At 56.5% G+C, this 16,949-nt stretch overlaps 1 protein-coding gene across 5 annotated transcripts in view; it reads left to right on the plus strand.

The window, feature by feature from the left end:
* The first annotated feature begins 565 nt into the window (after positions 1–565).
* Positions 566–16,949, plus strand: part of DGKZ (diacylglycerol kinase, zeta) — a 31,412-nt gene continuing 15,028 nt past the window's right edge. For 3 of the 5 annotated variants that reach the window (XM_012645179.1, XM_012645178.1, XM_012645182.1), the window contains exon 1: positions 566–741. In XM_012645179.1, the coding sequence (XP_012500633.1) occupies positions 566–741 (176 nt within the window). Of the gene's footprint in view, positions 742–2,583; positions 2,984–16,949 lie in introns of those variants that run through there. The other 2 variants (XM_012645181.1, XM_012645180.1) reach the window with 1 other exon arrangement.

Consider the following 16,949-nt stretch of genomic DNA (forward strand, 5'->3'; position numbering starts at 1 on the left):
TTACGTGACTCAGAAGTTTATGACCCAATCCAGGCCACACAGTTGGTAAGTGGCAGAAATGGGACATGAGCCCATGTCTTCAGGCTCCATCCTTGTTGCTCTGTTCATACACCACTGTTCTGTGTGCCCACGCCTGTGTTAGACGGTGTGCTGCACACAGAGGTGCTAAGCGGAGAGAGCTGTATGTGGGCTGGGCACGCCCAGCCAGGGTACCTGGTGGTTATCACGAAGTGGTAGACTTCAGCCAGGAGCGAGAGGTGAAAATCAGAGAGGTTAAGCGGAGAGGAAAACCAGACAGGGGCCAAGGTGTGGATTCCAGCCCAGGCAGGCCTGGTGGCTGCCTGGCAGCCTCTGACTCTTGGGGCTGTCTCCTGACTGTTGGGCTGGGCTTGTCCCTGCCTGCCCCTTGCCCTCCCGTGCAGCTCCTCACCCCAGCCAGCCTCCTGCCCCAGCCAGCGGAAGGCGCCTCCGAGCCCCGTGGTCCTCTGCTTGGGCGGCCAGCCGGCCTCTAGCAGGGCCCCCTGGGTCAGGAAGTGCCGAAAGAGGAAGAGAGTCGCCGGGCAGGATGAGCGCGCTGGGGGCTGGCCACAGTGCAGGGGGAAGCTGCCATGAGGCTTCAGCTCTGGGCCCAGTGGAGGCGCTGGGGACGGAAGAAGGGGAGCGGCCAGGAGCACTGAGGCAGATGTGGCGCTACCGTTCCTGGGACGTGCCACAGATCCCAGCCGAGGCACCCCAGACACAGTAGGTACAAGGGGGTGGCATGGGAGTGGGCACAGGGACCTCTATCCCTCTCTGAGGCTTATCTGGGGTGGGAGGTGGCAGAAGTGCGGTGACCCGTCCGTTATCCAGCAGCTCTGTGGAGGCACAGAGGAGGGCAAGGGAGTCCTTGGCAGGGCGGGGGAAGCGCTGATGTTGGGACTGTTGGGGGCAGTGTGGTGGGGGCCTGAGCTCGCAGGAGGCCAGGAGGTGAGGGAGCTAGCAGCGGAAGGGGGGGAATATGAGGAGAGGAGTTCCCACAGAGTGTGGCATGGGATGCTGAAGGCTTCTGAACCAGCCGTAAGGCCTTGTGCAAACTCAGTGGGCTCTTCAGCTGCCCCTGATCTCTCCCCTCAGAGCTTGGAGTAAGAACCCATTGGGAAACTTCCCCAAAGGGACCCATGCGCTGCAGGAGGCCAGTGTCTGGCCTACTTGGGGATTTTTCTGCCCTTCTCCTGACCACCCTGGCATCATTGCTGGCTGGAGGGCTAGTGCCCCATCTCCAGGCCTGCAGGAAACTTGAAGGAAGCTGGGAGAAGGCTATGGACCTCTGGGTGCTGGCTGTTTCCCAAAATCACAGTCTGGCCCACAGGTCACAGCCCCCAGCATTGGCTATTTGTGGCTGGCCGCAGCTGGAAAATGGGCTGCCAGAACTCCAAAAGAGAGGGTCAAAGTGAAGGTGACCCGTGATGTAGCTTTGCGGAGAAGAGTACAAACAGAACCAGTGGGCACTTGGTGTGGGCACCAAGGGACAGGGTTTGGGGAAGAGAAAGACCACACTGTCCAGCTTCTTGGCTTCCTTTTGCCATCCCCGCTGGGGCGATCAGAGACTGCACGTGTGATAGCTGTGCCCCCACAGGCAACTGCTCTGGTTCCAATTGCTCCCATTTGTGAAGAGGGACAACTGCTGCTGCCTTGGGAGGTGTGTCCGTATGTGCACAAGAGGTATATTTCTGGATAAGAGTAGGTGTGTATATAAGAGGGTTGTGTCAGCCTGTAGCCATTGTCCTGGGGGGTATTTGTACATGGAGAGATGTGTATGTTCTCTGGGGGGGTGTTTAAGAATGAATGTGGTAGTCCATACCTGTTGTCCTTATGTGTGTGTGTTTACGAGTGTGTAAGAAGTGTGCAGGTGATTCCAGTAGTATGAGATCTACAGGTTCCATTGAATATTGTGTTGGGAAAACGCGATGTGTTAGGAGTAGGTGAGAGGGTTGGAAACAACCGCGAATAGCTGTGGAAGGATGAATTTGTATGAGAAACCTGTGAGTTCTTTGTTGGTGCGCGAGGGTCATTAAGTGACTTTGGACGCCAAATGTGACAGGCTGAGCGGGAAGTGTTGGTTTGAATAACGCGTGAGCATAACTGTGTGTGAGGGGTGTGTTTGTTCTGTGTCCGTGGGGAAGACTGTGTGACTTTTGCTCCCGTGGGTGTGATTTGGGAGAGCGCAGGGGGTAAGGGTGGAGACTGTGAGCGGCTGGGAGTAGGCACAGGGTGTGGGCGAACGGAGTACGTTGTGCGTGGATGTAGGAGGGAGGGGGGACAGCTGTCCTCGCGGGTGTACTCATGAGCATGTAGGTTGTTCGGTGGGGGAGGGCTAAGGGGAGGAAACGATCGTGTGCCTCGGTGCACGCAGTGCAAGAGTGTCAGGCCGGGAGGTTCAGTCGGATCCAGGCTGACCGGCCGCTCGGCTGGGAGGCGGGGCCTCGTTTGCCCCGCCCCTCTAGGCCCCGCCCTGCGGGCCGCCTCGGCAGGCTGCGGCGCAGCCAACGACCGGCAGAGGGCGCCCCGGGCCCGGTGCCGCCGCGCGGCCGAGGGGGCGTGCTCGGCGGCGGGCAGGCAGCGGCCCGGCCAGCTATGCGGGGTCCTGCGGCCGCGGCTGGCGGCACTTCCTGGAGCGGCGGCGGCAGCCGCTTCCCCGGCACCTGGGCGTGGGGCGCGGGGCGGGCGGAGCGAGCGCGCGCCATGGCCGCGGCGGGCGGCGCGAAGCGGGCGTGCTGAGCCCCGGCCGCCTGCCCGGCATGGGCGTCTCCCGCGGGCCCGCCGCCGGCCGGGGCTAGGGCCGGATGGAGCCGCGGGACGGCAGCCCCGAGGCCCGGAGCAGCGACTCCGAGTCGGCCTCCGCCTCGTCCAGCGGCTCCGAGCGCGACGCGGGTCCCGAGCCGGACAAGGCGCCACGGCGCCTCAGCAAGCGGCGCTTCCCAGGGCTGCGGCTCTTCGGGCACAGGTGAGTGGGGCGGCGGCGGGACGGGCACCTAGCCTGGCTCTGGGGGACATTCCTCGGCTACGGGCGGTTCGGGCCACCGCGGTACAGACATCGAGTGGAAGTCTACTCCTGGCACCGGCGATACGGGCTGCGTTGGTTTTGGCCCCCCTTGGGGGTCATTCCCCTCCGGCGGTACCGGTCACCTGGGCACTGGCACCCGGTGGAGGTCATTCCCTGGCACCGGCAGTTTGGTGAGCCTCACCTGTAGTACCATGGCAGGGTCAGCTCCCAACCCTTCAGCAAGGAGACAGAATCATCCCAACCACCTGGCACCAGCAGATAGGGCCCCCATGATTGGTCACCCACCTCTCGGCGTTGATAGGACAGGGTCACTGTGAGCCTCCTGGCACCTGTGAGGTGGGGGTCACGCTGCCCTTTGGTCTTCCGTGGGACCCGGTTGCCTACTGCCACTGCATGGCATCTGTAGAATGCGGCCCAGCTGATACTGTCACGACACATGGCTTGTCCCCAAGCACTGGCCACTGATTTAATTGCTCAGCATTTTAAGCCCCTCCATGGGCTTGGGGGTGCCTGACCATCTGCTCTACCTGTTCTTATTTAGCAGGGAGACCCCAGCCTCTACCTCTGCTAGGCAGTCAGCATCTGCCCCCCTACCCACTTCTGGTCCTTGCTGGGAAAGGGATGGGGTGATCTGTAGTCTGGAATCTGTGCTGTCTGTTCAAGCTCCATCTCGCCCCCTCCCCCAGAACTCCAAATGTCACCATCTTGTGCCTGTGACAGAGCTTTGACCAGGACTCTAGTGAGGAACTGGGGGGAGGGTGTGGAAAGATTGAGTGCGGGTGGTTCATGGCATGTGTGCTGATCTTGGCTGTGAGCCGCTGCCTGTCCTCATAGCCTTGGTGTAAGGTAAGGGACGGTCGGGCCCCAGGAGTAACTCACCTGCCCCCTTGAGCTTTTTCCTGACTGACCCCTGCCCCTCTCTGGTGGTCGAGGAGCTTGCAGCCAATCAGCCAAGGACCCAGAGCCACCTCAAACTGGACTCTGACCACTTGGAGTCCGCCCAAGGCCTCCCTCTCACTTTTCTGCAACTGCCCAGGCTTCCTGGCATTTGGCCTCCCCTGAGCTTTGCCCTGCCCCTTCCCTGGACAGACTTTACGCACCAGTAATGTGAGCCGTCTTCTCCTGTTGTGTGGGTCGGCATACCTTTATTGCTGACCTGTGCCCTCTGCCTGCCTTACCCTAGCCAGGGCCCTGCTCTTTGCACCTGCACTGTCGCTGAGCCCACACAGAGATCTGGATCCTTGCACTGGCAGATGGAGCGCCGTGGGCTCTTGTGAAGCCACGCAGGCTTCAATGTCATATAAAACAGGGCAGGGAGTAAAGCTTCCAGTACCTCTGTTTTGTCACCCACAGCTCTGCAAGATGGAGCAGTTTACACCCAGCTCTGCAGGATGTAGCCTCCAGTGTTCACAGGCTCTGCAGGGGGAGGGAGGGGCTCCGCCAGAGGCTTCCTGTTGCTGCCCACAGGGCACCAAAGTGTTGGGCGCTTCTGACCTGTGGCTATGCCCCTCTGAAGGGCATGGGTTTGTGCATATAGGGATGAGCCTTAGGCACATTCAGGAGGAAGAACAAGAAGCAAGAGAACCAACAGGTACCTTTTTGTAATTCTCTAAAATAAGCAGGACAGGTGTAATTTCTCTGTTTTTATAGATGAGAGAAGCACATGGTCAAAGAGAGAAGTGATTTGCCCAGAGTCACCTAACAAGTAAGAGGCAGAGACAGGGTCTCAATTCAAGTTGGTCTGATTCCAAAATCCACATTCCTTTCTCTGTACCAGGGTCCCAAACAGAACATCACAATGGCCTAAAGAGCTTTGAGAAATACAAATTCCTAGATCTTACCTTGGGCCTGTCTGACTCATCAGGTCTGGAGGTGGAACCTGGGCATTGGGTTTAGAGCTTCCCAGGTGATTCTGATGTTTGAGCAGCACAGTATTATGTCACCCTGGAGAGCGTAAGTGCTCTGCTGGGATGCCTAGTGAGAAGAAAATCAAAGAGCTCCTCTGGAAGCACGTAAGGAGTATCTCCTGTTCGGGAGCATTGTGCTGGGGGCAGTGGGGCCTTCAGAAATGAATACACTCAGGGAACCCAGTAGAGTCGACGAGAGGGCAGTGGGTGGAGGGGAGAACTAGGAGCTCAGAGAACCAGTGCCCACTGGGGCTGGCCTTCTTCCCCTTGACGTGATTGCGGGTGGGGGAGGGAGAAGTTTGGAACAGTGCACCTGCTCTGGGCTCTGACCCCTTCAGTGCTGCTTGGCTGGTCCTGCTACCTTTGTTTGCTGGCTGTCAGCCTCAGGTAAAAGTCTTCAAATGCCCCAGCTGAAACCAACCCTCCATCTTTTCCCAGCCTCCACGCCTGTTCTTAACCCAGCTCCTGCTTCTCCTGGATGTCCACCCTCTGCATTTCCTCCATCCTGCTCCCCCTACCCACAAACACACCTCAAGCCTTGGGGCTGAGTCGAGGCCTGACAGGTGAATAGCCAGTGCCTAGAAGGGAGAATCAAGGCTGCTGAAGCTGTGGAGAATTCTGCTTTCGGATCTCGGCTCACTGGGAGGGTTGCATGGACAATTAGCAGTGTCTTCTGTGGGCTTGGCAGGGGGTTGTGCTGGCATATGAGCCACATGTTTGCCATCCCTGGGCCAGTTGGGTAGAGCAGTCCCTGAATAGCAGTCTCTGTGGCATCTTCCTTAAAGCCCATCTCTGCCCCCCACAACTGGCGTCATGCTCTTGGAATCTGGGGAGCAGTCTGCCATCTCCACTTTCTTTTTTTTTTTTTTTTTAGCCTAGTGAGACATAAATCTGAGCCACGATCTTCCCCGGCATGTGAATTCCTCCCACCCCCAGCTCCATCCCACCTAACTTCTCCTTGCTGGGAGCCGTCAAGTCCCCTCCCTGAGGAGGAGAAGGAAGAGGAGGTATAGGCCCTGCTCCAATCCCAGGGTATCCGGTTCTGAGCGGGGGAGGGTGGGTGGGACCTTCACTTTCAGATTCTGTTGACCTAAGGGTTGGGCCAGCAGAAGTGGGAGGGAAATTGACTCTGTCTCCTCCTCCACGACCCACATGGAGGGAGGACTCACTTCTCCTCTGGCCTGGTCCCAGCAGCCTGATCCTGGCAGGTCACACGGCTTGCGGATTAGCTGGTTTTGCACCCCAGGGGCATCAGAAATTACCTGGCAGCTTGCACATGTAGACATAAGGAGCCTTGGCCTTCAGAGCCCCTGGGAGCCTGCACGTCTGGGCTGCCATCCCCTGCCCTTCATTGAGCTCAAAGTCACAAGTTCCCAGAGGGCAGGGACGCACCTGTGGAACAGGTGTGAGACAATAGGTCCCATTTAGAGGATGGCGCATGGCCCCAGCGAACGAGGCCCTAAAGTCAAGGCTGCAAAAGGAGCCTGTCGGAAGCAGCCCCTGTTTGGGTTGGTTTTGCAATGAGTGGGGAGGGACGAGCTGAGGGACGCCTCTCACTCAGGGGTGAGAACCCCTGTCTGTGGCGCCGGGATGTCTGGGAGCGAGAGGAAGCTTCTTTGAGTGTTTTGTCTCGCCCAGGCTAATGCTGGGAGCTGCCCAGGTGGCGGTGGGAGGGAGGTAGGTACAAGCCAGAGTCCTTGGGTTCCAGCCAGTTTGGGAAGGAAAAAGGGGCCTCAGTGGCTGAGCTGTGTTCATGTTGCCCTGTTTGTGCACCACACACAAGGTCAGGTGTCGGAGCTGCGGACCAAGGCTGGGATTCTCCCTCTGCTGCCACACACTGTCGGGGAGGGCATGGGCAGTTCTTGCCATTTTGTCTCCATGCCATACTCCAAAAAGGTCAAATCCAGGATGTGGAACAGCCCAGGAATCTCCATTGGCACAAGAGAGCACGAGAGTTGGTGTCCTCTCAGGCAAGGACAAGGATCAACCAAGTGACCCCCAGTCAGAGGAAGCCTCAGCCTTGGGCAGCTGGGGCTGGGGAGAGTGAGAGAAACAGCCTACCTTCCTGGGCTTCCTGGAAGTCTCCCCAGAACTCACCAGTGTCCCCCCACGCAGAGGAGGAGGTGGGTGGGCAGGTTAGCCCTGAGGCTTAGCTTGTACTGGTCCCTCGGAGAAGCAGGGGTCTGGGTCCCTTCTACCCGCACAAAGGCTAGAGAGAGTTCCAGGTCTAGGCGCTCACCCTGGAGCCTGCCCCGCAGTGTCGCTGGAACGACACAAGGGGGCGACAGCTGCCGTGTGGGAGGAGAAGATTCTCCTTCCGGCCAGTCCACTTGCACCAGAGACCTGTGGGGGTGGACAGAAGACACCTCCCTCTGGTGAGCTACTTGATACTCTGGCTGCCAGGGCGGAGCCAATCAGAATGCAGCAGAAGGCAGGCTGGGTGTGTGCCTCCTTGTCACCTGGCCCCACCCCTCCCTGTCCCTGACGATGGAGGTGCACGCAGCCAGGTTGCCTTGACTCAGCCAAGGTCTCACAGCTAGCTAGGGATTATCAGGGACTGCAGTGCTGGTGTTCTCCCTCCCAGGCCACATCACAGGACCCCAAGCCTCCCCTGCTTTCCTGAGAAATCCTCATCTGGCACCTTCCAACCTGCCCCCACCTCTCCTCCTCCCTGCCCCCCCCCCTCCCAGAGCAGCTGCTATACCTGCATCCTGGCTCCCCTTTTTCCTGGAGCGCCTCTGGGTGGTGCCAAGCACTCATTGCTTGCTCTCGGCCACCTTCCCTGTGTTCCATGTGGGGGCCCCACACCCCTGTAGGTCTCAGCACAGGGCCTGGCTGGCAGTCAGGTCACAGGTGGGAAAGGGTAGGCCAGAGCAGTGGCCAAATGCCCTTGAAGAACTGTCATTCTGCCATCTTTCCTCTTTGCCCCCTTCCTCGGCTGAGAACCCAGAGGCGTGATTAGGTCGTGAGAGCAGCTTTGAGTGAGATCAACGGCTCTGTGGCCCAGGAGGGAGAGACCTAGGAAATGAGCCTACACTCACCTGCATCCAGGTGAGCGATGTTCTAGCTCATCTTTCTCTGGCCATTAAAGTTACCAGAAGCTTGTAAATCCATCAATTTCATGTAATCTTGACAACAACTTTGTAGTTAGTTTTGTTCCCGTTTTACAGATGTGGAAACCAAGGCTCAGAAAGGTCGGGGGCCTGGCCCTGGATCATCCACCTCACCTGGAGCCCAACCCAAAGGGCTTTTCCTGACGCCAAGCTGCCCTACTTATTAGCACTCTTTTCTTCTGTTCTTTTATTTTCCATCTCTAAACTGGCAGGGCCTAAGAAGGGCATCGAGTGCTCCATGGAGTTTACTGAAAGCCTCTTGTCTCCTGTGTGAGTGGCGTGAGACCCATGGGGTGTTCTGCTCCTGGACCCCGAGGGAGAATGGCCACCAGGATCCATATCAGGGAGCAGACTGGGCTGGGAGCAGGGTGTCCTGTGGCTCCCTGGCTGGGTTCTGGAGTGCAGGGGCAGGTCTGTGACCTTTTGTCTTGCTCCAAAGGTGCAGAAAGCCCAAGGGAAATGTTCAAAGGAGCCCCTAATGTCACCCAGGGGTCAGGGAGTGGCCTGAGGGCAGAGGGAGAGCCTCATTTGTGCTTGGTGCCAGCCCCCTCTGCTCTCCTGCCCTCCCCCCCTCCTGGCAGAGCGCCAGCCCAGAGCTCCCACGTGGAGGCCTTCCCCTGCCAGGGCTGAGGCCCATCACAGCACACACCAAAATAACTGTCTGAGAGCCGGGGGCCTGCACCGCCCACGCCCCCCAGCATCTCGTGGGTTAACAGCTTGCCTGTCTGTCCGCCCCCCCACTTCCCCAGCTTGCTGACATTTTGCAGAGAGAGGCGGGGGCGGTTATGAAAGGGGGCAAGCTGGTTCTTGCTCCCCAGCCCACACGGACACCCCATTGACACAACCTGCCGCCACCCGCCCACCTCTGGAAGGCGTCCCTTGTGGGGAGACCTTCCTTCCGCCCCGAAGGGGTGGCCTGCCTATTATGAGGGCAGTGCAGGGAATCGATGCTGAAACTATCCGTGGAAGACCCAGGGCAACCCTGGGAAGCTTGTCTCCCTCTAGGGTATTTTTAGAAAATTATTTTGGGATCTTTTTAAAAGCATTAAATACTTTGCAATTTAAAAGGTATACAGATTAACATAATACCACCATGCAGCTTGGTCACATCTTATCATTATCCCCCATTTGCTTTAGATGGAGGTGGAGGCCTGCATGTCATTTTCCCCAGAGGAAACCACAATCCTGATTTTGGTGTGTGTTCTTGTGCCTGTTTTTAAAATGTTCCTCTATAGGTATGCATCCCTAGAAACATATTGTGCAGTTTTGTATGATTTTACTTTGGTTTAAATGGCATAGCGGACATATCATTCTGAATTTAGGTTTTTCCTTCAACATTGTTTTAGAGATTTAACCATCTTAACCATGAGCTCTAGCGAATCCATTTTAACTATTCTTTTCTGGTAACAGCACCTTATTTGCCCTGTCTCCTGTTGGCGGACATTTAGGAGGTTTGCAGTTTTTCGCCATTGCAAGCAATCCTGTGTGTTCTATCCACCAGCGCTTGGTCACAGGGTGTGTATATCTTTAGCTAGCGAGATGTTGCCAAATTGTGCTCCAAAGTGGTTATCCTAATTTTTAGCCCTCTGGAGTTTTTTTTTCTTTCTTTCTTTAAACTTTTGGTAAACTGAAGAATTGGTTACCATGAAAAAATACTTTCTCCTTCAAGCCTGGGACAATCCCATGAGATCGTTGGTGGGTGTTAGCCCCATTTATCACATGAAGAAATTGAGATTCAAAGAGGTTAAAAAGCTTAGCTCGAGGTCATATAACTGGTGAGAGTCAGAATCCCTCTGAACCTTTGAGTCCAAATCCGCAATAAAGACCTGTGTCCCTGTGTAGGATGCATGGGAGCCTAGGGGGCTGGGTGGGGCCCTGGGACCTGACAGCTGATTCCTAGAAGGTCTCTTAGGGGATTGGGGCGGGGAGTTAAATTTTAAATGAGGGGATAAGGGGGAAATGCTTCTCCTAGCAGATGGGGAATGGGAGTTGCTGCAGACACAGGAGAAGGCAAGGAGAGAGGACGGTCACCAGAGAAGAGTGGGGGCCGAGGGGGGCGCATGTAACAAAAGGGCCCCTTCGAAGACTCAGAGGGAGACATCAGCATTCCCATCAGGGATGGGTTTCCTCGTTGCCTCTGCCACTCAAGAGCTCAGCCCTGGCCGCAGCTTGTCCACCCAGTGCTAGCAGGAAGGCCTCGGGCTGTGCCTGCCTGGAGCCCCTGCTGTCAGATCAGATCCTTGGCTTTTCCCTCCAGTCACTCTTCAAACCACTCCCGGCACTTCCGCCCCTGGGGATGCAATTAGGACCGTGAGAGGCCCGGGCTCACAGTCTGATGGGGATACAGACTTGTAGACCAGTGCTGGTGGCCCAGAGTAACAGGGAAGGGCCTGAGCGTGGGCGCAGCTAACCCTCCCGGGAGAGCCAGCATCTGAGCCAACTCTTAAAAGATGAGAGGAGAATGATGAGGGAGAATTCGTTCAACAGAAGAGGGGATGGTGTTCCCAGGTAGAGAGAGACTAACAGGTGCCAAGTGCAGAGGCGTGAAAAGGGGCCCGCGGTGTTTTGTTTGACAGAAGCATCTAGAGGTAGAGTGAGAGGGTGAGAGCGTGGACTGTGGTGTGCGCTGCGGGGTTTGCACCCCAGCTCTGCCACGAATTAGCTGATGAGCTCGGGCAAGTTACTTAACCTTAGCATGCCTCAGTTTCCTCGTCTGTAATATGAGGATACAGGGAATAGGGGGATAATAATACCAACTATACTTACAAGGACTGATAGCTTAATATTTGTAAAACACCTAGAACGGTGTCTGGTGGAGTGAGTTATGTAAGTATTTGTCAAATAAAATGGAAAAAATATGAAAAAGAGACAGGAGGGGGACTGGGAGGCCTGTTGGCCGCCAGGCCCAGGTCTTTGCATTTGCTCAGCTGGCAGTGGAGAGTCGGTAAAGGGTGAGTGGGTGCTGGAGGATGAATCCCGGTGGCAGCAGGAGGATGGTTTGACAGGGAGGCTCTAAAGGAATGGTCATTCATCCCACAGCAGATCCAAGGCCTAGCTGGGGCCAGGCCCTGAGACACGAAGGAAGAGAAGGAGCTCTGAGTTGGGGACCTAGCCCTGCCCCAAGCATCTGAGACAGTCCCTCCTTCCCCCTTCCTGTCCCCTACCCTCACCTTGTGACTTGATATCACCAAATCCTCTGCTGTCCAGGTTTCATAAGGAAAGCCTTGGAGAATGTGGAGTGGGTGGTGGCACCCAGCCCAGAAAGGGGCCTCCAGCTGTCACTCTTGGGGTCCTCTGGAGAGAAGAGGAAAGTAGCCATGAAAACAAGGCTGTTGCCATCCCCTGTACCCAAAAAGAGAAGGGCCTGGGCCAGCTGGGACCTTGTGGTCAGCCTTTTGGTGCAGTATTGAAGGTGGAAGAAGCCCTTCTTTTGAGGCTCTGGCCCCTGCCCCACGGAATTCCCTGTTCCTTCCTCCTGAGCTGATCAGCGGTAAACACTGGGCTCACTGCCAGGTACTATGCCGGGCGTGCCCAGATGCATTTGACCTGGCCCTCAGTCCCCCTGGAGCTTGTGTTCTCATGGAGGAACAAGACGTATGGACTTGGAAGAAGCAGTCCCTGGGTCCAGCAGCAGAAGGGCCAGATGGGTGGGGTGGAGCTCTCAGTGGGAGTGATGTGCTGTTGGCTGGTGCAGCTGCACGCAGGTGGGATTTTGTTGCCAGGTGGAGAGGGAGGCCAGTATTCTGGGCAGAAGGCAGGCCAGGTGCAGGGGCACAGCAGTGAGCTGGGCACAGCCAGAATGGGGGACAGAGAATAGGTTGGCTTGGTTAGAACCAAGGGTTTGTGTCACAGCACAGGAAGCTGAGTGAGCACCACGCTGCAGGAGCCCCTTCTGCCAGACGGGAGGATTTAGAATACACTCGGAGTCCGTGGGTCTCCAAGTATGGTCCTAGGGGTGCCCTAGCCCATTTCGGAGAGTTGGTGAGGTCAAAACTATTTTCATCATAATATTTTAGAGCTACCCTGGTTCATGTGTGGATGGTGCAAAAGCCCCGGTGGGTGGAACTGCTGGAACCTCAGCAGTGAATCAAGGTGGCGGCCCCAGCATGGTGTTCCTTACTCCATACTTACATTTTTTTTAAAGTAGCAAAAATTATTAATTTTATAAAGTCTAGACCCTTGGTATATGTCTTCTTTAATAGTTCGTGTGAAGAAATGTGAAACATACAGAAGGCACTTTTGCTGCAAACCGAACTGTGATGAGGGAAGCTCTTGTGTGATGGAGTCGCAGGCTATACCAGTTGCTTTTTCTAAGAACACCATTTTTACCTGAACACCTGACAGACTAGTCAGACTTGGGTACTGGGCAGACATTTTGTCAAAAATGAATGAAGTGAGCCTGTGACTTCAAAAACAGTATCAATATTTGTTGCCAATGATAAAATTTGAGCTTTTGAATGAAAATGAGAATTTTTAAAACTTTTATCCACCTTCTAGAGCCTGACAGCTTCCCTGGACTTAAAAACTTTTCTGATGAGATCAGTAGTGATGGTAGCAAATGTGATTTTTCTGTTGTATAATGAAATGCGTCAACATTCGACAGATCTGCATAACTTAGTAAAGCAGTATTTTCCAGTGACCCATACTTGATGTTGCAAAATTCAAAATGCAAGATAGACCAGTGAAAGGTCCATTGATGTGGTTTCAGTTGCCACATTGCAACTAACCCTTAAGAAACAACCACTTGTCCTGTTCTGGTGTAGTAGCACGGAAGAATATAATTACCTGAAAAGGCTGTTAAGATATGTGTCACTTTTATAACTACATGTCAGTGTGAGGCAGAATTTGCCTCGTATACTTCAACCAAAACAACCTGTGGCCACAGACTGAATGCAGCGGTAGATGTAAGAATCCAGCCGTCTACTATTAAGCCAGACATTAAAGAGATTTGCAAAAAATGTAAAAACGATGCTACTCTTTTCGTTAAATTTTTTTGTTTTAGAAAATATGGTTTATTTTTTATAAAAGTATGTTATTTATATTACCATGTGATGAGTTTAAAGTGTAATGAGGTCTGGTCATCAGCAAGTTTTTGACAGCTGCCACTCTAGACCCCAGAGAGCCATGGCAGGACTCTGAGCTGGGGGTGGCATTCCAGGCAGGGTGTCTGTAACACGGGCTGACCCCTCCTGGGTATCCTTGAGCTTGGCAGGGCCATGCCAGCTCTGAAAGGCTGGGCCAGAAGACCCAGTCTCTGGAGTCCCAGCTCAGCCACTTCTGGGTCGTGGGCAGTCACAGGCTTCCACAAGCCTCAGGTGCTGTCTGTTTAGTAGGGACAGTAATGCCTGCCGTACAGGGGAACTACCAACCTCCTGTCTATAATGCTGGTGGAAAGTGCTTTCTAACTTGTGAAACACTCCACGGATATTTATTTTTGTGGGTGTTTTGTCTGGAGCTGGTGTGCTTAGCTGCCTCCGACCCCAGAAAACCTGTCCCGTGGGCGTGAGAGGGCATTTGGTGGCCAGCCCCCACTTCTCCCTCCTTAGACCTTGCCCCCAAGCCAAGGCATGGGCTGGGCTGTACCGGGCCAGGTGGAGCAGAGGCTATTGGGTCGTCGCTCAGCCTGGCTCTCCGGCCTTTGGGAAGAGGAGCCAGGAGACGCGGCTCACGCCCTGTGCTCGCCCGCCCACCGCCCGCCTGCCTGTCGCAGGGCCTGAGCCGCCTCTGGGAGAGGAAATGCAGCCGGTTACCAATCGGGTTATTTTCATAACGGCTGTCTCAGGCTGGGGAAGGAGGGTGGCGAGGGGGAGGGGGCAGAGCAGCAGCCACAGCAGCTCACGCTCCAAACTAGGACTTGCTCAGCAGAGGCCGGCAGCCCGGAGCCGGAGCCATAGCCCGGCCCACGGGGACCCCAGCTCCCACCTGCGCCCTGCCTTCCAGATCAGGTCAAAAGGGGGTTCCCCCAGCCCCTCCTTGCCCTTTGCTTCCCCTCCCATGTCTGTGGGTGGGTCCGGGGAGGGGTGGGTCAGGGTGGGCCCAGGCACCACCATCCCTCGGTGAGGGTCTCTCGCCCTGCCAGGCCCCAGAAGCTGACGGAAAAGGGAAAGGTAAGGTTGAGCTCCTGCTCGAGCCAGGGCGGACCCTGTTGTGGTCGGCATTAATTGAGCAGGCCGCCTTCTTTACCATCCAGCCTGGCCCACCTGTTCCCTTGTACGTTTTTGTTCGCTTGTTTTGATTTTGACTGGCTCCCCAGAGTGCGTAGAGGCCTGGGAGATCAGCACCTGCCTCCCCTGCCCCCAGGCTGGCCTGGCATGGGCCAGCCTTCTTCCTGCTTCCCGACCTCCTCCCTCCTACGGGGGCCGTGGGAGCAGAGGGAACAGAGGTGGCTTCTGGCCAGCAGCCCCTGGGGAGGCAGCTCCAGGCCCTTGCTCTGTGCTGCTGTAGGTGGGGTCACCATGCACCTTACCCAGCCTTCAGTGAGTGGGGTGTGTGCGGGGGCCGCAGCATGGAACGAGCTCTCTGGTTGAACCCCACGGGTGGCCCGTGAGAGCATCTCTGGGGGCAAAGGAGTCCCTGGGGGCCAAGCACGATACCAGCAGCAGAGGGCATTCCATACAGCATGAGCAGACACCCAGGTGGCACCAGCTGCTGGCTCTGTTCCTCATGCGGTGGCCACATTGGGCACTCCTGCTTCCCTTTCTGGGTTCCCACCCCTGCTGTGGACAGACAAAGGCAAGGAGGTGGCACTATCACATGCCTTATGGATGTGGGCCCTGTCGTGCCCCTGCTCTCTGCCAGGTATTGTCAGGTACCCCACCTTCATCATCGCATCAGAACCTCCCTTATGCACTCTTCTGAGCTAGGTGTATGATCCCCATTTTGCAGATGAGAAAATTGGGGTTCACAGGTTAGTGGATGAGCCCAGGGTAGCCATGGCAGATGCAGGATTCCAAAGCCCTTGAACTACCATAGGGTATGAGCTGGCCTGGGCTGGGAGGCTAGGAGGCCTGTCCGCTCCTGCCGGTAGCTGATGAGGCAGCAGCCCACCCACCCCGTCCCCAGGGGCAGCTCAGCTGCCTGCAGCCGTAGTTGCTGTCCCTCAGGAGTGTGTGGCCAGACACCACCGTGCCTGTCTCTTAGCATCCTTTGGCCTTCCACAGGCCCTGCGCTTGCCAGGCCCTGGTAGCCACCTGGAGGTTGATGGGGGCCCATGAGTCCTTTCCCATCCCGTCCTCCTGGGGTGTGACAGGCTCCCCACCAGGAGGCCAAGGGGCAGCCGTTTTGCCTTGCTGTTGGTGTCAGAGCCCTGTGGGGCCTTCTCCACTGACCTTTACATGTACTGTGTGGCGAGTTGGAGGTGACAGCGTGCAGTGAGAAGACGCCAATGTGCAGAGCTGTGCTATGGGAGAGGCCTCAGGCCCAGGCTGGGCTTCTACAAGGCCCAGGAGCAGCCCCAGCAGAGATAGGAAGTGAGGAGTCAGGCACTTGCTGACCAGAGGACAGAGGTTTCTATGGAGACCAGAGGAACAGGAAACATGGGGCCAAGGGGGAGGGACACTGGGAGCACAGGAGCCTGGGTGCCTGGCAAAAATGTCATAAAATCATAAAGTGTCAAATCAGCCAGTCTGACAGCCTCCTTGCACAAGTAAGGAAACTGAGGCCCATGAGGAGAGGGCTTTGCATGTGGTCATGCAGCACTGGCTGGCCTGGCCTGCCTTGCTCTCTGCTGGCAGGGACTGCGTGTCAGGCCGCTGAGGAGACTCTGGACAGATGTGGACATGGGGCTGGTGCTGCGGGAGCACCTGCAAGTGGCCCCATGTCGCCAGGGTGCCCTAGCCCTGTTGTCAGTATGTGTCTGGGGCAGCAGGCAGGGCCCAGCCTTTACTACCACCCACAGAGCGCAGCAGCACCTCCCCCACGCTGACTGTGGCCTTTTGTTTTCTGGGTGACACTAGCATCAGGCGGTGTGTCCGGGTGACTAATCTCCTCCAGGCCAGGCAGCTGTCACAGGGCGGCCTGACCAGACAGGCGGGGAAAGTGGACACCCTGGCGGCAGCGGGCAGCCAGGCCTTCCGGCTCCTCTTTCCCAGGTGCAGAGCAGACCTCTAGTCAGGCAGACCCGGGTTCAGGTCCCAGCCCTGCCATCAACTGGCCATGTGGCTGTGAGCATGTTACTGTGCCTGTTGGAGCCTCAGTTTCCTCCTCTCTGTAGTGGAGCGGCTGGTCCTGCCTACATCAGGTACTGATAGGGATCCAATGAGACGATAAAGTGCCGGTCACGTAGCAGGTCTTCAGTACGTGGGATTGTTGTTGTTCTGTGGTTCCCTTCCCATCCTGTCCTGGCCTCGAGGCCCAAGAGGAAAGCCCCCATGCCCCACCCACCACCCACCTCTGAGGTGCAGGCTTTGCCATCAGGTGGACTTGGGTTCCAACACCAGCCCCGTGCTGACTTGCTTGGACTCTAGCCATGTCACCTCTCTGCATCCCCGTTTCCTCATCAGGAACATAGGGTAAGCCAGTACCTACTCCTTGGGGTCGCTGGGGTTTATAAAACGTGCCTGACACGTGGTAGGCTCAGTAAAAGCCATGATGACACTGCTTTTAGGAGGAAGCCAAGCGCTCTGTACGTGCCCGCTCTCCTACCCTGGAGCTCCCTCCTGCCCAGTTGGTCTGGTTTGAGTGGGGCACCTTTTGGAGTCATGAGACCACTGCCCCAACCTTCCTGTCATCTGCAGCAGCTGGGGACTCTTGGTAGGCAGAGACCCATAACTGGGCCGCCTCAAACTCTGCTTCCCCAGGCACAGCTGTCTGCACTAAGCGCTGGTCACCGACACACAGAGGCTGCAGGCCGTCCACCTCACACCCAGCACCCCTGCACCCGGCCCG

The sequence above is a fragment of the Propithecus coquereli genome, unplaced genomic scaffold, assembly GCF_000956105.1.
Source record: "Propithecus coquereli isolate 6110/MARCELLA unplaced genomic scaffold, Pcoq_1.0 Scaffold227, whole genome shotgun sequence".
Classification (NCBI taxonomy): domain Eukaryota; kingdom Metazoa; phylum Chordata; class Mammalia; order Primates; family Indriidae; genus Propithecus; species Propithecus coquereli.